The following is a 21,276-nucleotide window of genomic DNA, read 5'->3' on the forward strand; positions in this document are numbered from 1 at the left end:
ACCCCCTTATTTGAGAGAGAAGGAAACTGAGCGTCAGAAAGGGGAAAGAACTTTGCCCAGGTCTCCCCCACTACCCCCGCCTGGTAGTCACTGGCAGAGCTGGGACTGACACCCAGGTTTTCTGACTCCCCAGAGAATGGACTTTCCATTACATGATGTGGGGGTGTGAGGGGTTAGGCTTAGGTAGGGGGACCCTGCTGAGATGTCGGTGGAGGTAACTCTACTCTATCCCAGCTGGAGAAGTCCCTGCCCTGAGGCTGAGAAGGGGAAGGAAGGGCTGTACAAAGCTGGGCATGGGGGCCAAGAGGCCCTATGTACACTATGGCCTGGGCTGCCAGGCACTGTGGGTTAAAACTACAGCAAGTGTCTGTTTTTGTCAGTATCTACACGGCTATACAGGGCGCTATGTGGCTATACATGGACACTTCATACATACATACATACATATACATATCTATAGCTCATTAGGTTCATGGTAGAAAATTGCTAGGCCGGCCAACACTGACCCTAGCTCCAATTGGAGCTCCCTCTCCCCAACTCCATCAGACCCTTCCCCATGGGAAGAGGGAGGGGGCAGAGGTTGGGGTTAAGGTTGGGGAGGGAATGGGACACTCCAGCCTCTGGAGCTCAGGTCCCACTGATCAGGGGCCATGGACACCCACTAGTCTAAAATGCAAAAGAAGGGGGTGCATTTTCTCAAGAAAACCCTTTCCCTTGGCCATTCCCACCTCTGGCCCCATCTGGCTCCCCAGGACATATCTGACTTTCCCCCATCCCTCAACATTCCCTCTGAGGCTCTCAGCCCCACCCTCCCCCCTTTCCTCAAGTGGTAAAAGAATCTATAAAAGCGAGTGACCCCCAAATCTACAGCTCTAGGAATGCCTGGTGCTTTCCTGTCCTGGGCTGTTTTGTGAGTGTAAGTGTGTGTGTGTATGTGTGTGTGTATGTGTGTGTGTGTGTATGTGTGTATGTTTATGTGTATGTTTATGCGTGTGTGTATGTGTGTGTATGTGTGTGTTTATGTGTGTGTGTATGTGTGTGTGTATGTTTATGTGTGTGTATGTTTATGTGTGTGTATGTGTGTGTTTATATATGTGTGTGTATGTTTATGTGTGTGCGTGTGTGTGTATGTTTATATGTGTGTGTATGTGTGTGTATGTGTGTATGTTTATATGTGTGTGTGTATGTGTGTGTGTTTATGTGTGTGTGTATGTGTGTGTATGTGTGTATGTTTATATGTGTGTGTATGTGTGTGTTTGTGTGTGTATGTGTGTGTATGTTTATATGTGTGTGTGTATGTGTGTATGTTTATGTGTGTGTGTATGTGTGTGTGTATGTGTGTTTATGTGTGTGTGTGTGTGTGTATCGGGGTTTGTTATAATCATTATAGTTATTATTTTCCTAATCACAGTTAAATCTGTAGAAAGAAAGAAGGGAAAAATAAAAGGTTGGGGGCAAGAGGAAGAGCCCAAGTTCATAGGTTAGAAGGCAGTTTGGAGCGGACAGGTGGCTCTGGGGCACCCACCAGCCCTGTGGATTCTCGGCCCCGGGGGGCAGCAGTCAGGGGGGGTCCCCCAGTAGAGGCAGCTTCAGCCCCAAACAATGGTGGGGGTGGGGGCAAAGAACCTGAGGACGTCTGCCGAGGCAAGGTGACCCTCTGGGCCGGGCCCGTGCCCAAGGGCCTCCCGAGGGGTCCAAAACCCCCGCTCCCACCCCGGAAAGTCGGGAAGGCAGCCACGGACTCCCCTGAGGAGTGAGGGGAGCCCCGGAGCAGCGTCTGAGCCCCATCCTGAGGGAGGGCTGGTTGAGAGGCTGAGATGAGCTTGAGGTCCTGTGTGAGGCGGCCTGGAGCGAGAGGTGGGGTGCCCCGGCGCTGGGGGATCTGTGGTGGGGGGCTGGAGGCAGGGGGCAGAAGCAGGGAGCCATGGGAACCTGATGCCCGGGGTGGGGCACATTGAAAAGTTCTCCCTGGGCCTGGGCTCTGACTGGGAGGGCTGAGGCCTCTGGGTGTGAAGGCCATAGAGGACACCCCTCCGGAGGCCCCCATGGCAAAGGGCAGCCTCTCTGGCTGCATTGGTGACGTCCCTAATGCACTTGGTGGGACAGAGGCTGGGGAAGAGGCTCCAGGGGGTTGAACCAGCTGACCTGGGCTAGAGGATGGGGAGCCCGAAGAGGCCGGGGGTGGCAAGAAATGTTCTAAGAGCCCCAGGCCCCCTGCAGCCCCAGCCAACGGCTGCACTTGGGTGCCTGGAGGGGACCTGGTGCGGCTGGGGAGTGGGGTGAGCAACGGGGAATCAGAGGAGGAAAGGGAGCCACCCGAAGCCTTCTGGAAGTGGCCAAAGCCAGTGGCGGCTGGAGTGGTGGGCGCTGCTGAGGCGGTCTCAAGTGGGGAGCCACAGGCTCCTGGCGGTGGTGGTCCAGGACCAGCAGGAGGAGAGCTAGCTGAAGAGAAGGGGCCCAGCCCCGCTGGGGCTGAGAAGCCAGCCAACTGCTGGATGTGGAAGGAGGACGAGGAGGGCGTATCCAGCTGGGATGGGGTGCTGGCTGGGGAACCCAGTGCAGACGGGATCAGGGAGTGGAGACGTTTCAGGTGCCTTGGAGTCTGTCCAGGACCCAGTGAGCCCAGCCCGGAACTGGCGCCAGTCGGGGGTCGGAAGATGGCAGCAGGGAGGCGGGGGTGGTGGGTGAGAGCGATGGCCACTGAGGTGGTAGCAGCAGCTGCCTGCAGGGGAGCCTGGATCAGAGGGGTCCAGATGACTGGAGTGGGCGTGGAGGCTGCAGCGGACTGGACATGGTGTGCACAGTGTGCCATTTCTCGGTCGTGTTGCACAATCTGTTGGATGATCTCATTCTCCTGGTAGTTAAAGACTCCTGAGTTAAGGTCATGTTGGACTTTGTGCAAAAGGATGGAGTTTTTCTTGCCTAGAGGGAGCCAAAGGAGGGAAGGATGGACAATCACAACCAACCAACCAACAAACATAGATTAAATGTCCACTATGAGCCAGCTACTGTGCCCAGGAGCTGGGCATACAAAGGCAAAAGTTACAATCCTACCCCTAGGAGTTTTCACTCGATTGGGTGAGACAGCACGGATGTATACAGGCACACACAAAGGAGGTGCCTGGTGATTGGGGGGCAGAAGGGGAGAGAGCTGAAATTCAGAAGAGGCTAAGAAAAATCACGGACAAACGCTCCATGCCGGGAAGAGGCAAAGCCAGGCTCTGGATGCCCTCCTAGCGCATGACCTGGAGCAAGTCTGCAACTCTGTCTGAGGGTTAATGCTTCCCTCTATAAAATGAGGAGAGTCGGCTGAACCATTCCCATCCACAATAGGGCTCCTCTGCCCCCACCACTCACCAATGCGGTCCAACCGGTCCAAGGCCACAGTCTCAAATGCCCGACGCATCATGGGATACTCCTCCAGAACTTCGTTGAAGTTGTCCACAGACAGGGAATACAAGCGGCAGTAGGTGTCAGCACGGACGCTGGCTGTGCGCCGCCCTCGGGTCAGCAGGCATATCTCTATGGGTAAAGACAAGACAAAAGACGATGGCAACATGAGATATGGCCTTAGATAAGGAGAACTGAGGCAAAGACCTAGGGCTCAGGGTTGTGTATCCTTCTGCATTTCTAATTTGGGACAACCTTAAAATGAAGCCTTGGTTGAAGTTCTGATTTTTAAGAACTCTGACCAATGCAATGACCAAACAAATGACAATTGTTGGAGGGACTGGGGGAAAACAAGCACATCCATGTACAGTTGGTGGAGTTGTGGATTAGTGCAGTTTTCTGGAAGGCAATTTGTAACTATGCCTAGAAAGTTACTAAATGGCACATCCCCTTTGGCCTAGCAATACCACCACTAAGTACATGTCCCAAAGGGATCAAAGACTGAGAAAGAGGACCCATATGTACAAAAATATTTATATCTGCTCTTTTGGGACTAGCAAAGAGCTGGAATCTAAGGGGGTAACCCATCAACTGGGGACTGGCTGAAAAAATTATATTAATATATGAATTATATGAATTTGATGGAATATTATGGTGCTGTAAAAAATGGTAAGGAAGATGGTTTTGAAGAAACCTGGGAAGACTTGTATGAACTGATGCAGGGTGACGTGAGCAGGACCAGGAGAACAACTTATAACAGCAATATTGTAAAGACAAACAACTTTGAAAGACTTAAGAACTCTGAGCAATAATAACCAACTATGATTCCAGAGGACCCGTGGTGAAGCAGGCTGCCCATCTCCTGAAGGGTGATGGGCTCAGGGTGCAGAATGACACATATATTTTCAGCCATGGCCAATGCAGGAACCCTTTTTGGCTTGACATATTTGTTACAGGAGTTATGTTTCTCCTTTCCTTATTCGGTGGGTAGTGATGAAGTGGGAGAGAAAATTAATATTTGTTGGTTGAAAAATGCAATGTAGTTAAAATATTTTAATAAATATGAAGTTTGGGTATTACTGATGTCTGAACCAGATGATAGCACTCCCCCCCCCTTCCACTTCTGCTCTCTGGCCTTGCCTTAATGTGGCCCCTATCACTCTTACTCTCCCCAGCCTGGGCTCCAGCTGACATCCCAGCTGCCTGTTTCTCCCCACTCCACCCCTACCCCACAAGACTTAGCAGCCTTCAAACTCATAGAGCACCTTCTCGTAGCCCAGAGTAGAGTGGTAAGGGGGTCATTCTTCTAACTCAGTCCTTGGCAGGCTGTAGCCCTACATTAGGGGTGGGGGAGGCAGAGCCTCATCTTACCTCCAAAGTAGGAGCCGTCTGCCAGCTTGGTCTCTTTGTTACCTTTGGTGAGGACGCTGACCACGCCATGCTGAATAAAGTACATCTTTTTGCCAATGGTACCTTCTCGGATGATGTAGTCACCGGGCTGGAAAACCTCAAAGCGCAGTTTCGTCAGCATGGATGTCACAAAGTTGGGGTCTGCATTGGCAAACAGGGGCATCGAGGCCACCAGCTTCCGGCAGTTAAAGTTGATAATCTCCTATTCGGCCAGCCAGGGAAAAGGTAAGGAGAGAAGGGCAGGAATGGAGAAGGGTGGCACCAGTGAATCAAGGAAGAGGTATGGAATAGGCCAGGGCAACACCGGGAAGGACGAGGTGGATGAAGATGAAAGAAGGGGAGGGGAAAAGAGGAAGAAGGGAAGGAAATAATTAGGGACCAGCAGGAAAGCAGAGACTGATCACATGAGGGCTTGCTGCCCTTCCCCCACCCCCGCATATGTAGGTGAGTGGGGCGCCCGCTCACCTCCCGTAGTGGCTCACTCAGCTCGCCCAGGATGCTCTCCTCATCGAACATCTTGCCTTGGTAGCGGTGTTCGTAGTAGTCGTGGATGCGCTGCCGCGTGTCAGGTGGGAGTTTGTGAAAGGACATGTACTGCTCCACTTGCTTATACTGGGCAGGAAAGAGAAGGGGCAGAGGTCATAGGGTGGGTTGAGGGAGCGAAGGGACAGGGAGGCCCCCTCAGCCCTCTCCTGGGGAGCCCTGCTGCTGGATTTGTCCTATTCCCCATCCCCGAGAGACATAACAAAGAGACAGAGACAGATGAAGACAGAGAGAGGAGAGGAGAGGAGAGGAGAGGAGAGGAGAGGAGAGGAGAGGAGAGGAGAGGGGAGGAGAGGGGAGGAGAGGGGAGGGGAGGGGAGGGGAGGGGAGGGGAGGGGAGGGGAGTGGAGGGAAGAAGAAAGGAGAAGAGAAGGAGAAAGAGGAGCACTTTGGTTTGTTCATTTGTAAGGGAAGAATAATTATGTCTCCCTCCTCCTTCCCCCCTCCTAGGCCAATTATGAACAAAGATAAGACACGTGTATTCCAGTAGAAAGTGCTCTGGGTCTTGAATCAAAGAACCTGGGTTTGACTGTCGGCTCTGCCATTTACCCTCCGTGTAACTTTGGGCAGGTAACTTGCCCTCCCTAGGCCTCAGTTGCCACATCTGTAAAATGAGGTTAGATCAGATGGCCCCGAAGATTTCTTTCCAGCCCTAAATCTATGATTGTATGTAATATAACCTATGATCCCCTACGGTCTCTCTGGGTCTCAGTTTCTTCAACTGTAAAATGAGAGGATTAGATAAGATGGCCTCAAAGTCTCTTCCCACTCCAGATTCTATAATCAAACTCACAAGTGTCTTGGGCTGCCTCATCAGGTAGTGAGCTCCCCATCACTTGGGGTTTCCAAGTGAATCCTGGATGACCATTTGCCAGAGATATTTTAAAGGGGATTCTTGTTCAGGATGGGTTGGGCCAGGTTGCCCCTTCTTCCTCCCTGACATCCTGGGAGATAAAGAAATGACAGGCTCCCTCACTATAACGTGGTGCATCATATTGTGAAGCTGGCAGGTGCTCATTGAGTCTCCACCTGGTGGTGGAGCCTGGAGCCGTGCCTCATCCAGGTAGGGAGAAGCTGGCCGATGCAGAGGATGGAGAGCTCAGAAAAGCACTGACCTCAGAAAGGGTGCCCACAGCAGGGAGTGGGCAGATGAGGCCAGGGAGAGGACGCGGGCAGGTCTCTCTCCATCTAGAGTCAGCCAGAGGCAGGCCAGACCCCAACATGAGGCCCTGGATGTCACAAGTGGACTCTGTGGCTGGATCCAGGCTTAAAATACCCTGACTCTGGGATGTCATGGGCAGGGGCTTTTAAGCTGGCAGGAACCTCAAAGCACATCTTTATAGATGAGGCCCAGGGAGGCCCTGTCCAAGGTCTCACAGGTAGTCAGTAGCAGAGTTGGGATATGAACCCAGACCCACTTCCTTCAAATCCAGAGAGCCAAAGCTCTTTCAGTACTCTCAAAAATAAGTCTTGATTTTACCTTCCTTCCTTCCAGGGTCAGTATATTCCTTCTGAACCCCACCTTCTTCCTCAGGTGGCCAAAGAAGAGAAAATAGGGGGTGTTCTTGTTTAGATGACGAGGACATTAGTGGGACAAGTCAGTAGTGCCGTGGCAAGAGGATGGAATATGAGTATGGAGTCTTTTCCTCAGTCCTAATCCTGAGACCCGAGTTCAAATGCAGACATGGTCTTTTTATTTGTGTGACCTTCAGCAAGTTACATCCTTTCTCTGAACCTTGTTTTCCTCATTTGTAAAATAAGAAGGCTGGCCTCAATGATCCCCAAGATCTCTTCCAGCTCTGAGCTCTAGATTCCTAATCTAACTGAGAGTATCAGAGCACCATGGGATTCAGGAATGAAAGGCTATCAGTGGTCGAGGGCCATCATATTCCATCCAAGAGCAAGGAAGCCCAGGCTAAGTGAGACAGTAAGTGGGCAAGGCAGAAAATGGAAACCCCACCTGGGAGAGCATCTCCTTGGTCTCCTTCCAACTGAGAGCCTTGTCTCTTCATGCATGCTCCCAAGGCAAAGCCCCATAGATGCTCATAGGGACATTGTGCCCAGCAGATTCTGATCCCAACATCAGACCAGGTCATGAATGTGCAATCAGGGTTTGTTCATTGCTTAATTAAGTAATTCACTCATTCATTCCTTTGACAAACATCGAATAAGCAGTGGGTCAGGCACTAAACTATCCTTCCCTTCAAGGAGCTTACATTTTCTTAAGAACAGGAGAGAAACAATGAAAAATATGCCAGACAAAGGCAGGGTGATTTTCAGGGAGTGGGGGTTGGGCTGGAGATGAGGCATCGGCCACCTTAGACCAGTCTCCTGATGGAGGTGGCAACGGAGCCGTGTTTGAGTTCTCCGAGGCAGACGTGGGAGCCAGTCATGCCAAGGTGGAATGTGATATAAAGTGAGGAATGTGTCTGGGAAGATCACTGGGAGCCAAATTGTGAAGGGCTCTAAGGGCATGCAGGGGAATTTGTATTTTGTCCTAGAAGTCTGCACGGATGTAGTACCCTCCTTACTTCTTGCGCGGTAGAATTAATTGTGATCATTACAATAGCAACAAGCATTTTTGTTGCTGGCATCAGAATCGTGGGTCATAAATTTAGAAGGGATTTTGTGGCTTATCTACTCCAATCCATTTGTTTTATAGCTGAAAATGAGGCAGAGACAGGAGAGGTGACTTATCCAGGGTCACGTAATAATCGGTGCCCAGTCCTGCCCTCCTCTCACCACACCATAATTCTGTACCAAGAATCCCAGCCATGAGTGTTACAGGGCTCTTATTACTGAAATAAAAAGCCCCTGGAGGTGTGACAGAGGCTTTATCCCATCCAGCGGCCCTGCCGTCCATATCCATTAGACAGGGAGTTGGTCCATGCTGGGCACAACATAAAGAATGAGTGTCATATGTCTCAAAACTGGCTTCCCTCCTCTGGGTTTATCTGTGAGAACACAGTACATGCATGCATATGAACATGTGTCTTGTGAATGCTACAAAAATGTGAGACTGTGTGTGTGTGTTTGAGGGCTGTGCATCTGTGTGTGTGGAAAGCAGGTGAGGCATATGGGGGGAAGATCCCCACATGTGTGGGTATAAACACCCTCCTTCACAGACAGCTGGCACCAGACTGTTTGCACTCTCTGGATTCCCACGGCCATGCGATTTTAGAGCTAAGAAAGCCAAGATAAAGGGTACAAGCCACATTTGGGGTAAACGACATCACACAGAGAAAAACTGTAATGCTGTTGGCCAGCCCTGGGCAGACCCCTGATCCCAGCCTCATGCTGACCCAGCCCCCAACTCTAGCAGCCCAGCCACATACTAACCCTAAATCGCCCAGACAGCTCCATCCCTACTTCTAATCCTACACTGAACCCTGACTAGGGTGTGCTGGTAAATGTTTAACAATTGGATTCAGGAGGGGGGAGAAATGTACACACAACATACCGATAAGCCTTATTAACATTTTCTTCATCTCTTTTTAAGTCTAGACAATCAACAAAACAATGACCCAAGTCCTGATTGGTGGTATTTGCTGATTTCTGAGGTGTAAATGCTGATGCTGAAAATTTAACAATCAGCTCTTGGAGCTGACTCCAGCACACTCTTGCCCCTAAGAGTGACCATAGACTAAGCCTTGATCTCAGTCCCATCTGATGGTTCTCTAACTCCAGTCACAGAAGGATCCTTAGACCTGATCTCTCCTGAGTCATAACTTTGCCCACAGCCAGAGTGACCCCTCAGTTCTTTCACAGACTGACTCCAATTTTGACCAGTAACCCCTAATCCTGGCCACAGACTGACTATTGCCTATGATTGTCAATATGTTGTTGCATCAGTTGAGAGACCGGTGGGGTAATAAGTTGTTTCTTTTAACAGACACTTTACTGAAGCTAGTAATGGTCCTCTCCCTGCTCTCTTCCATAATTCTAATGGCCTGCGCATTGTCAGACAATATGTACACCCATTTCACGGATAGGCAAAGTAGTGATGAAACTGGATCTGAACCAAGAGGAAAAAATAGGAGTTAGGGGTGGGGAAAGGGAGTGGGAGTGGGCAGAGAGCCTACGCTTGTTGGTGCTTCCCTGTTCGTTTCCCAGTCCTTGTAGCTAGATTGGGGCAAAGGAGCTGTCAATATCTATTCCCTTGGGTCCCAGGGACAGAACAAGTAGCTGTCCAGGGGAGTCAACCCCAGATGGCTTGGAAAGAAAAATGGACAGTGAGAATGTCAGTGCTGGGGGGTCGGTCATAGGCTAAGTTGTACCAAGACAGCCAGTAGGCTTAGGGCTGAGACAGGTATGGGTCAGGTCAGGCCCGAGGGTATTAAAAAAGAGAAAGAGAGGGAATAAATATTTATATGGAGCCTACTATGTGTCAAACACTAGGAGGAAAAGACCCCAAGTCCCTCTGCCCCCTACAAACCTCCTCTCTAGCCAAGGTCTGGAGGGCCCCCGCCCTCAACCCACAGACGACCTACCGGACCTCTTCCAGTAAGCCTTCCCTAACCACCCATATCTACAGTGGTCTCTCCCTCCTCTGAATTCTTTCTGCCACCTGAAAACGTAGCTGAACTAAGAGGTATGCACACAGTGGGGCTGAGTAAGCGCCCCCTCTATCTAGGCTCCCCATCCTTTCTATAACAGCAGAAGCTTCAGCTCCCATTCAGTCCTTGGCTGGGGCAGGTCAAGGTTGGGCAAGGGGAATGGGAGGGAGCTGAGTAATAATTTGCCATGAATATTAATGCAGACATCACCAGGGCAGACAAAGTCACCTGGGCCTCTGGAGAGGCAGGCGTGGTTGAGAGTGAGGGCTGGAGCTCATTGGGCAGGAATCTCTGCTGAACTGGCTGTTACCGAGGCTGCAGCTTTCCATTGGCCCCAATCCCTCTATTCTAAGAGGAGGCATCTCTAGCACTGGCATCCTGGGGGGAGAAGGGATGGGTACCCATCATGAACTAGATCTGTATCTATGTATGAAGAACTTTGACACATATGCACATGGCCCTATATGTTCAAGGTTCTCTACAACTTGGCTCTAACCTGGTTTTCCAGCCTTGGAGTCAGTGTGGTACAGTCAAAGGAGCATGGGATTTGAAGGCAAAGGACCTGAGTTCAAATCCTGGCTCAGCAACTTACAACCTGTGTGAATTTAGACATGTCACTTAACCACTCTGGGGGTGTTTGCTCATCTGTGAAATGACAGTCTTGGACTTGATGACCTCCAGAATCACTTCCTTCTTTGAATCTCTGATCTCCAATCACCTGCAGGATCAGCTATAAAGTCCTATGCCTGGCATTCAAAGCCTTTCACAATCGGATCTCTTCCGATATTTCCAATATCTTTACCCCACTCTATGAGCTCCCCAATCTAGCAACACGTTTCCACTGTCCCCCACACCTGGAATGCTCTCCCTCCTCATCTCACCCTCTTAGCTTCCTTGGCTTCCTATAAGGCTCAGTTCAAATAGATCTGATTCAGGTGGCCTTTTCTGGTCATCCCTCCCCTACCAGGGCCTTCCCTTTGCCGTCACCGCCCCCCCCATCTATTGTGTATCTGTCTTGTTGTTCAGAGCTGTGTGCCAGCTGTCCACCCCATTAGACTGTAAGCTCCTTGAGGGCAGCTCCTTTGTATCACTAGTGCTCAGCACAGGACCTGGCACATAGTAGGCACTTAGTAAATGCTCGGTCCCTGAATCGCTGATCTCTGATCTGTTTTTCTCCACATATTCTCTGATCAGTTAAACTATGCGAGCCCTCGCTCACATACCTGAAATGCCCTCTCTCCACTGTGACCTTGTGGATTCTTCAAAGCCTGGCCCCAATGCCACTTTGTACAGGAAGCCTTCCCTGAGTCCCCCCACCCCCTCCCCACCACCAGCCTCACTCCCTTGGCCCTTTCAGACCTTACTCTATACCTGTTCACCTAGTTCCCCCTTTCCAGCATCATCTCAGACTCAGCCCATGAGGATCTCCACCATGTCCTTCCCACACACGGGAACTGTTACCTCTCTACCTGTGCTATTCCTTCTTATCGTACATATATTGCTCTGTATTATAGCTCCAGGCACCTCTGTCCCATCTCCCTGTTACGAAGACAAGGACTATGTCTTGGTTGCACATTAAGTACTTAGCTGACATTATATGTGTGCCACGTGGGATGTCAATGGGGATCTAGATATATCCCTGAGGCCACCAAATCCAGTAGTCCACACCTTCAGATTGCTTGGGGCTTGGCCACTTATAGTCACTCAGGCTCAGAAATCCCCCTTGACCTCTCCCTCACTTCTACATTCAATCAGTCACCGGGTCTTGATTTTTTTCTTCAGAACATCTCTTGGATCCATTCCTCTTTCTACATCCATTCCCACCATACCACCACTCTAGAATAGCATCACTTCCCCCATCTCTGATTTGTGGTCAGAGTTGGGGCTGGGTCAGTCTAGGGATGGGATCAGGGCTCAGTCTGTATAATCCTGGGCCCCCTGCCTTCAGGCTTCCTTTTCCCCTCCAATCCACTATTCACATGATATCAGGTTAATCCCTGCCACAGTGCTTACATAATTCACTCTCCTAATCTCCTTTTGCCTTCAGAACAAAACCCAAACTTCTTGGCTTGGAATTCTAAGTCCCCCACAATCTAGTTCTACCTTTCCAGCATCATCTTAGATTCAGCCCATGTGGCTCTCCACCATGCCCTTTTCACACAGGGCATGGTTACCTCTGTCTCCTTTCCACAGTGGAAAGTGTTCCTCTTCATGACTGCTGTTCCTAAAGTCTTTCATGCCCTCGCCCCTCCCCTCCACTTACTCATACCCTGTCCATCCTTCCAGGCACAGCTCATTCCTCTCTTCCTCTGAGGTCCTATAGTAAAATCCTGTCTTCAATTTTCCCACACTGCCCACTGTCTGCTGTGTGTGCGCATCAGTCTCCCAATTAAACCATGAGCTCCCCTAAGGTGACTCTCTCACAGGACCTGGAACAGAGAGGTTCCATAAACACTTATTGAGGAACTTTCTCCTTCTCTCTCATCCCAGGAAAAGGTCAATGGACAGGTTACCCCAGATTTCCCCCAGACTGCCTTGGGCACCATGTACCAAGGAATCCTGCTGGTATCAGAAGTAAGTCAACACGAGTCATGCCAAGAAGCAGTAGGGCATGATGGCAGTAGGGCAGGATCACGTGGTCATCATTAGGAACACTTGTCTTGGATTTGGGGCACCCAGGCGAAAGCCCCATGTCCCTGTTTATTAGCCATCACCTCTCTGACTCTTGGGTTCCTTCTGCACCTGTAAAAACAGGCTAATCCCCCATCACAAGATGGTGGTGAGAAAACCACTTTGTAGACTGTAAAGCATTCCTGGGAGGTGAGCTGTTAACATCATTATCTTGCCAGACATCCAAGAGCTATCCCAGAGAGCCCTTGCTGAGGTCAGGAGTCCCTCTCAGACTTACCTTCTCCTGGTATTGGCGCCGTGAGGAGTCCAGTGACTGGATGAGGGCTGTAGCATGGCCGATGAACATGGCGTAGCAGGTGGCACCCACGATCATGCTAAGCATGGTGAGCCAGACATCTGACATGCCCATTGGTGCCTGCTTCCCATAACCTATACAGAGCATGTGGCTCATGGCCTTGAACAAGGCATAGGAGTACTGCTTTCCCCACGAGTCATTCTGGAGACAGACAGACAGACATATAGACAGACATTATCTTCCACTCCCACAGAACAAGGCACCTGGTTTAGGATTGAAATAACAGAGCCCAAACCAAAGGAAAGACCATGGAAAACCTCCCAGGGAAGATTCATATGAACTGATGCAGAGGGAAGGAAGGACAATGTAACCACTAGAATGTAAAGAAAAACACAGTTGTGGAAGGTTTCCGAACTTCGCTTGGTGGTGAGCAACTGAGAACTTCTACAACCTGAAAGGAGCTCATGCCTCTGTCCTCTCTGTGGAAGGGTGGTAGGCTATGGGTGCATTCCTCCTGAACACTGCTGACGCTCCCATTGCATCTTCCAGCCACAAACTTCATCTGACCAAGGCTACGATCTCATATTTGCCTCTCCACCTTCAAAGCTTTCATTTATAGTTAGCTCTTCCACATCACAGGGGTTAGGGTGCTGCATCCCATGATCTGGAAAACCCGCATAAAATTGTTTGGCCTTCTCTTTGTACCAGAGAAGAAGTCCGAACTTTATGGTATTAAAAGATAAAATATGTTAATATTATACAATACTATACATTTATTTTACGTACTTCTGAGTTTCTAAACTCTTTCTGCGTTGTCTGTTGGCTTTAGCATGTTGTCTGTGACTTCTACAAAACTCCCCCCAAACTTCCATTTAATTTCTCATGCTGACCCTCAATATATTGAAACCACAACGGGGAAAGTCACAATGGGGAAGGGCTAACAGTCTTATGTTCATTATGGCCACTCTGTGCCTGTGTTCCCCGAGAAAATCTCTTGACTGAGACTGAACCCAGCTGGATTGAATACTTTCCTTCGTGAGTCAGGAGTCAGAGGTGGCCAGTAGGCTGATTCATTTATTCCACCATAGATAGATCAGGAGGGTTCCGTTAAATGGGGAGGGGATGGGAAGGGGGGGGCAACGAAAAGGGGAGGAGTCATTGGAAAGTGACAATAACATTTTTAAAAATCAATAAACTTAAAAAAATCTCAAATTCTCAAGTCACAACAGAGGCAGTTATCTTCCAACGGGCCAGGAGTAGTGATGGGGTTGGCGGGGGAGGGAAAGGAAGGGTTAAATGTCTCAAGGACCATGTGGTTTGCTGTGTAATGATGGCAACAACAAGCAATTTCTGTTCTGCCCCAGCCAATGCAGCCCAGGCTGTTGCAGTGAGGTCATACGCCTGGTAAGAGGCATAGCTCTGTCTGAGTTAGAAACACAAAATGGGGACAATCCCATGACTTATTTTTGCACTTTGATCCCCCCAAATCATCTGTTTCCCAGCAGAGCTTCCATCTCAGACCAGAAGACGGGGCAGGATCAGGGCTGACATCTGGGCCATTCTCCCTGTAAAGACAGCATCCAGCCCAGAGCACTGGGTAGATTCCAAATAAGGCTTTTGACCTCCTCTCCTGCCTCTGAGACTAGGGGTTTGCCTAATCACTCCCTCCACTAGGAGCCTACCTCCCAGTCCAGGTATCTTCCACTGAAATTTGTGGCACAGAAATGATATCAAGAAGACTTGAGTTCGAATCTCACTTCAGACCCTCACTTACTATATGCCCCTGGAAACTTAATATCTGCCTCAGTTTCTTCTTTTACAAAACAGAGTGGGCTGGTGGGTGGCTTAAATGAGAGCCTGGAGATCATTACATCACAGAGTCCCCCCCTGCAAATTTAAAGGGACTATGTCAATATCTATAAGTCATCAATATCAGTTAGGTTATATACAAGAAAATCAATCTGTTAAACACCCTTCTACAAGCTGAAATCCATTGAGTCTCATTGCTAGATCAGAGCTACAGTGAGCACAGATTCTTAGAGTTGGGAAGGAGGGACCGAGGTCTTCTGGTCCATCCCTCTGTAGCCTCCCTGGAAAGTGGTATTCCAGCCTCTGCCTGAACTCCTCACTTAACAACTCCTTAGGACACCCTGCTGCTTTTTTTTGGACAGTTCTAGTTCTGAAGAGATTTTGACTTGAGCCAGAATCTGCCTCTCTGTGATTTCAATCAATTAATCAGTCAACATACATTTAATAAGCACCTACTGTGTGCCAGACAGAGAAGGAAACAATTCTTACTTGTAAGCTTTCAATCTGGGAGCCTGGAAGGGGAAAGGGGCACAGCAAGGACATTTATAAGTGTGCAGAATGATATAAGGAGAATAAATGCAAGATTAAGGTAGTTAGGAGGGAGGACACTAGCAGCTGCATGGGGAGGGAAGGAGGAATCATTAAAGGCTTACTGTAGAGAGTGGTACTTGAGTTGTGTCTTGAAGAGAGTTCCTTGGGTGGAGGTGAGTAGGGAGTACAGGACGTGGACTTGAGCCGGGAAGATCCGAGTTCAAATCCAGCCTCAGACACTTATTAGCTGTGATCCTGGGCAAGTCACTTAACTTCTGTCTGCCTCAGTTTCCCCAACTGTAAATTGGGGATAATAATAGCACCTACCACACAGAGTTGTTGTGAAGATCAAATGAGATAATATTTGCCAAGTGCTTAGCACGGTGCCTGGCAGATGAAGAAGCTGAGCAGGTGGAGGTTAAGTGACTTGCCCAGGGTCACACAGCTAGCAAGTATCTGAGGTGGGATTTGAACCCAGATATTCCTGAGTCCAGGTCCAGCATTTCAGCCACTCTGCCACCTCGCTGCTGTTTGTAAATGCTTAGCGCAGTGCCTGGCATGTAGTAGATGATTAATAAATGCATGTTCTCTTTCTTCAAGGCACTTCCTGAGGCACTTGCTTGTCCTCTGAAGCTGAGCAAGGACAAAAGACAGATTCCGTAACGGTTCTTCGAATACTGAAAAGGCAATGGTTATGCAACCTGCCTCCCAGACTTCTATGCTTTAGACTAAACATCCACTTCCTTCAGCCCATCCCCATATGATCTCCAGGCCCTCCAACATCCCAGTTAATTCCTTCTTCTGGATATGGTTTCAATATCACCTCTAACACTTGGAGTTTGAACTGAACACAATACTCTGTACATTATCTGGCAGGGCTGCCACCTCCCACGTTCTTGACCCTGTGCCTCCCTGCATTAATGCCATCTAAGGTCATGCTTCTGCTAATGGCCATATCCCATGATTGACTCCAATAAGCTTGTGCTCCACTAGAACCCCTGGGTCTTTCTCTCATGAACTCGTTTCTCAACCCATTTCCCCCATCCTGTACCTACAGCTGGTTGTTGAATCCATGTGTAGCCCTATTAAATTTCATATTTCATTCTTAGCCCACTCACTGTCCTAGAACATCAAGATCTTTTTAGATACCAATTCCATCATGTAAGGGACTAGCTAGTCTTCTTAGATTCCTGTCTTCTACACATTTGCTAAGAATCCCCTCACCTAAGTTATTCATTAAAATGCTGGACAGAACTGGGATGGAATACAGAGCCTTGAGGCACTCCACTAGAGACTTCCCTCCAAGTTGACAATAATCCTTCCATCAACATTGTCTGGGTCTGGTCATTTAACCAGTTCTGCTTAGCATTCAGTCCATGCCTTCCCATCTTGTCCACAGGAATATCATGATACATCTGCCAAAAGTCTTACTAAGATGCAGGTATACTGTATAGCAGTCCTTGGGTGGATATGTATTATCTTCAAAAAGCAACAATATTAAGTCTGGTGTGATTTGGTTTTGATCAGTCGCTAGTATTTTTCTGGAGTTAAAGTCAAGCACACTGACATATACTTTGAAATATCTACCTCTTAAAAATTGGAACAGGCAGTGAGATGGTACAGTGGATAGAGTACTGGGCTTGGAGTCAGGCAGACTCCTCTTCCTGAGTTCAAATCTGGCCTCAGACACGTAATAGCTGTGTGACCCTGGACAAGTCACTTCACAGTGTTTGCCTCAGTTTCCTCATCTATAAAATGAGCTGGAAATGGTAAATCACTCCAGTATCTCTGCCAAGAAAATGCTAAAATGGAGTCACAGAGAGTCACACACTGGAATGACTGAATGATAAAAACTGGAACACTATTTGCCTTTTTCCAGTCTTCGGGCACCTCTCCTACTTCCCACAGTTCCTCAAATATCACTGACAGAAGTTCAGCACTAACATTCACAGATATTTTGGTGTCGGAGGATTAACTCTGTCCAGATCTAAGGACCAGGGACTGTTTCTTTTCTTCCCCTTCCTTATCTCATATTTCAATTCCCCGAAAACCCTCAGTCCTCTCCCATCTTTACTAGCCTGAAAGTTATTCACCTTGATAGAGAAGAGAGAAACAATATAAGACTTCATCATTCTACTTTTTCTCTGTTGTCAGCGAGGTGTTCTCTTGTCACCAATAAAAAATGGCTTTTATTATCTTTAGCATTTCTGATGAGCCTGTTCTCATAATGGATTTTAGCCTGGCAGTTTTCTTACAGGACTTTGACTCTTTTCTGTATTCCTCCTCCATCTATCTGCCTCTCTTCCATTTCTGGGATTATCCTTTAAACATAAGAGTTTATGGATGAGCTTCCTGCACAGCTGTATGGGTCTTCCCTTTTTCTTCCTTATTAGAATCAGTTGTGTGACTGCCTAATGATAATAGCATTCTCGGAAAACTCCCTTTCCTCTAGAGCCAATTTAGTTCAATCCAAATCAACGACCACTTACTGAGAGCCTACTATGGGTGAGTCACTTGGCTAGGCATTGGGAATGCAGCAACAAAAATCAATGAAAAGCAGTCCCTCCCCTCACATAGCTTACATTCTACTGGATATAACATGTAAAGAGATAATATAAAAGCAGAGTAATGTGAGGAAGCAGACAGTGTTAATGACTAGGGGGATCTAGGGAGGCCTCTGGGAGGAGAGGGCTCTTGAGCAAAGTCATCGAAGAGGCAAAGGATCCTAGGTGGGGAAGGTAAAGAAAGCGTGTCCATTCCACCAGCCTTGGCAGACAGGCCAACTACCCTTTTATAGCCCCAGGTCATTGGATTCTGACCTCTCTTAGCTCTGAACTGTCAAATCCACTCTCTCAAGGTCTAGGGTATGCAGGGTGTTCCCTTTGCTATCAGTCACAAGCTTACTCTGATATCCCATGGTCACAGCCTCCCAAGGTTCCTGTCATTTCTGTTTTACCAACCAATTTGTCCTCATTGGTCACAATCACTTCAAGAATAGCTGTTCTCTACTTGGTTTTCTCCACCTTCTGAAGGATGAAATTATCAGCAAAGCAAGTCCAGAATTTGTCAGTTGTATCTGCTTTACAGATACTGAGAAAGTCAAAGTAGTGCTCCCTTCCCCCAATCCCCGCTCCCCTCACTGCACACACAACTAGATTTTGCTTTCTGATCTGTTAGGAACTCTTTATCCAATTCCTCCATTCGTCTGGAGGTGTGCAGCTGCCCTTACCATAACATGACCTGTTTATTTATCCTTTGACCCTCACCGAAATGCTCTTCACCAGGCATGTCACCTCAATATCCTGTCCTACCTCCCGGATGTATAGATTTCCATATAGGTGAATATCTAGTTGACATTCAATCAGAATTTGATTCAAGGGTTGCCATGGCCAAAGAATTCATCACCAAGTGTCTAGCCCTACGGTGATGAGCCAGATGAGGAGGAAGAGGAGAGTCAACTGACATTATAGGGTATTTTCCACAATCCCAAGTTTCTTCTTGGAGAAAGGGCCATCTTTTTAACATCATCAGTCTTCTGATGATGCTCTGTGGCTACTGTGGAACATTTTACACCATTCTATATCATTTTTAATTTCAACCAGACCCAGAGCCTGAATTAATGAGTAACTGGAAGAAGATCCAGGACCTGGGCTTCTTTGTTCTCTAGAGTTTGCTCAGGAAATACCCCTACCTCTGTCGACAAGGCCAGATCAGACTGACTTAAGGACATTCTTTCCCTGTTAGCCACTAAGAAGACCACCTCACTTAATATTCTACAGGTATATACTTTAACTGACCTCTGTCAACACTCTTATCTTTACAAACCTATTCCATTAAGGAAAATCCTCTTCTTGTATCATGGTTAAACATACATGCGGGTCATAAAACTGAGGTAACATAAGCTTGCTGGGTCTGCTATAACGTATATAAGTTTTCTCGTTCCTTTGTTCAGACAGCCAGAGCTTATGCTCTGACTCCTTGTACGTACAAGCAAGCTAGCTTAGCTATGCTTTAAGGGAAAATAATAAACAACATGGATTTTTCTATCACCTAGCTTGTTTGCCTCCTTCAACCAACTTTCAGGTTTAACACTACAAATCATGAAACACAACAGTCTCTGAAGAATTAAAGTTGTATGTAATTCAGAGGCACATGGTGAGATCAAACTACAGAATGTTATTTAATGAAGAATTCTTTAAGAAAAGTAGCATTCAGGATAGCATCAGAGAGATGTAGGAATGGAAAAGAAGGTGGGCCAGTCATGTTATAGAGAGGAGTGAATGATGGACAGCCCATAGGCTCTGTTGTTATCCAAGAGTAGCCCTCCCTCCTCCCCATCCTTACTCTCCTTGCTAGGCTGGCATGGCAGGTAAGCAAACCAAAGCTTGGATTGGGTTTGTTTCCAGGTGTGTGTGATGAAGAAGCCTTTCTCCCCACTCCAGAGAATTTTCAATATTTTCTGCCTGGTTTTAATCCAACATGTCAGGGGCTTCTTTTGGCCATGTAAGAGTTACTGAAGCTCTGGTTACAATAGAATGACAGTCTTCTTCTGGTCCAAAGAGACTGGATGTCTGATGATACAGAAAGCTGAATCGGACCTAAAAGTGCATACAAAAGGACCCTTTCCTACTCTGCTCTCTGGTGGTTTTTCAACAAAGAAGACTTCTGAGCTGCTGGGTGGGGGGAGGGCAGGCACAAGTCAGATTTGCCCACGCAGCTACCATGTTCCCATGAAGGTACAGTTCCCATTTCTTTTCTGCTTATTCTTTCCTGATCACAGATAGGTCAGTAAACTAACCAGGTTATATCCTTGCCAGCTGAAGAGCCATCGGAGGTTGCTACAATAGCCCAAGTCAGTAATGAAGATTGTTGGAGCCAGTAGCAATAATTGTCAAGGCTGGAGAAGTAACTGAGTGACCTGATTGGCCCAGCCCAAGAGTGAGTGGGTTGACCAGTTAAGGGAGACACTGCATCCTGGAAAGAGCTAGCTCAGTTGAGAATTTCCTCTGGTGGAAACCATGCTAAAGGACTCCCACAGCCAGGAACTGTGAGGTGCCCTTCAGCCCCGTGTATCTTATTATCTTTGTATGTCAAGGTTGCACCCGCTCTCCTCTGGGGTCCTTAAATTGCCATAGTTCTGCTCTGAGTTTCATCTGACCAAGGCTCACTGACCACTGCAATGTCACATTTAGCTCCCCTACCAAGGTCTCTCACTTGCTTTCTTAATGACCGTTAATCTGTAAATGATCCCAGAAACCAGTTTCCAAACAGGCAGAAGAAAAAACTTTCCCCTCATTTTGCTTCCACTCTTTTCTGCCACTAGAAACACCCTTTGTGCCTCATAGCATATTATGTGGCTCCTTTATGGGAGTTGTATGGGACCAATTTTCTTGCTGTTGTATATCATCTGCAGCCTTTTAGCTCAGTAGATTAATGAGATAAAGGTTTCGGTGTTTGATTTTCATGGGAGTCCTTTGCTTTTATGCAGAGACTCTCCTCCCTAGCTAAAGGCTGACTCTTAACATGGGCCATGGACTGATCCCCTAAGGTCTGACACAGCTACTGATCCCTAATTCTGAGCCTCACACACTGACTCTCCATTCTAGTGTGACTTATCCTCAGATCATATCTTGACTCTCAGTAAGGATGAGTTGGACTAGCTGGCCTCAAAGATTCCTTCTTGCTCTAAAACTAGGACCCTATGATCTTGGGCTCTACCCTAACTCGGGTCACAGCCTGATTTCCAGTCTTGGCTCCAGACCAAGTCACCATCGCAGCCAAACATCTTATCTTCCTGTAGGGCTCCAGAGGTAACACCTCCTCCATGAAGCCTTCCTTCACCATCCTTGTTACCTTCCCCGATCCCATTTGCTGGTGTCCCCTCCCTCTTCACACTGCCTTGTGTTTTCTTATCTGTGTGCCCCTCACGATTAGAATGCAAGCCTTTTGAGGGCAGAGGCTCTTTGTTTTTTGTCTTTGCGTCTATGGCATCCAGCACAGTCCATGTCACATAGTAGGTGCTTAATAAATGTTTATTGAATTTGAATAAATGCGGTATCTTGGTTATAGAGAGGGCAAAGTGAAGGGGCACAGACAACTCCAAGCCCATTA

At 48.0% G+C, this 21,276-nt stretch overlaps 1 protein-coding gene across 1 annotated transcript in view; it reads right to left on the minus strand.

The window, feature by feature from the left end:
• Positions 1 to 1,362: 1,362 nt before the first annotated feature.
• Positions 1,363 to 21,276, minus strand: part of HCN4 (hyperpolarization activated cyclic nucleotide gated potassium channel 4) — a 127,811-nt gene continuing 107,897 nt past the window's right edge. The window contains exons 4-8 of the mRNA XM_036736498.1: positions 12,808 to 13,026; positions 5,266 to 5,412; positions 4,762 to 5,002; positions 3,358 to 3,522; positions 1,363 to 2,922 (exon numbers count right to left, since the gene is read on the minus strand). Of these exons, the coding sequence (XP_036592393.1) occupies positions 1,475 to 2,922; positions 3,358 to 3,522; positions 4,762 to 5,002; positions 5,266 to 5,412; positions 12,808 to 13,026 (2,220 nt within the window). The 3' untranslated portion in view covers positions 1,363 to 1,474. The remainder of the gene's footprint in view (positions 2,923 to 3,357; positions 3,523 to 4,761; positions 5,003 to 5,265; positions 5,413 to 12,807; positions 13,027 to 21,276) is intronic.

The sequence above is a fragment of the Trichosurus vulpecula genome, chromosome 8 (genome assembly GCF_011100635.1).
Source record: "Trichosurus vulpecula isolate mTriVul1 chromosome 8, mTriVul1.pri, whole genome shotgun sequence".
In the NCBI taxonomy this organism is placed as follows: domain Eukaryota; kingdom Metazoa; phylum Chordata; class Mammalia; order Diprotodontia; family Phalangeridae; genus Trichosurus; species Trichosurus vulpecula.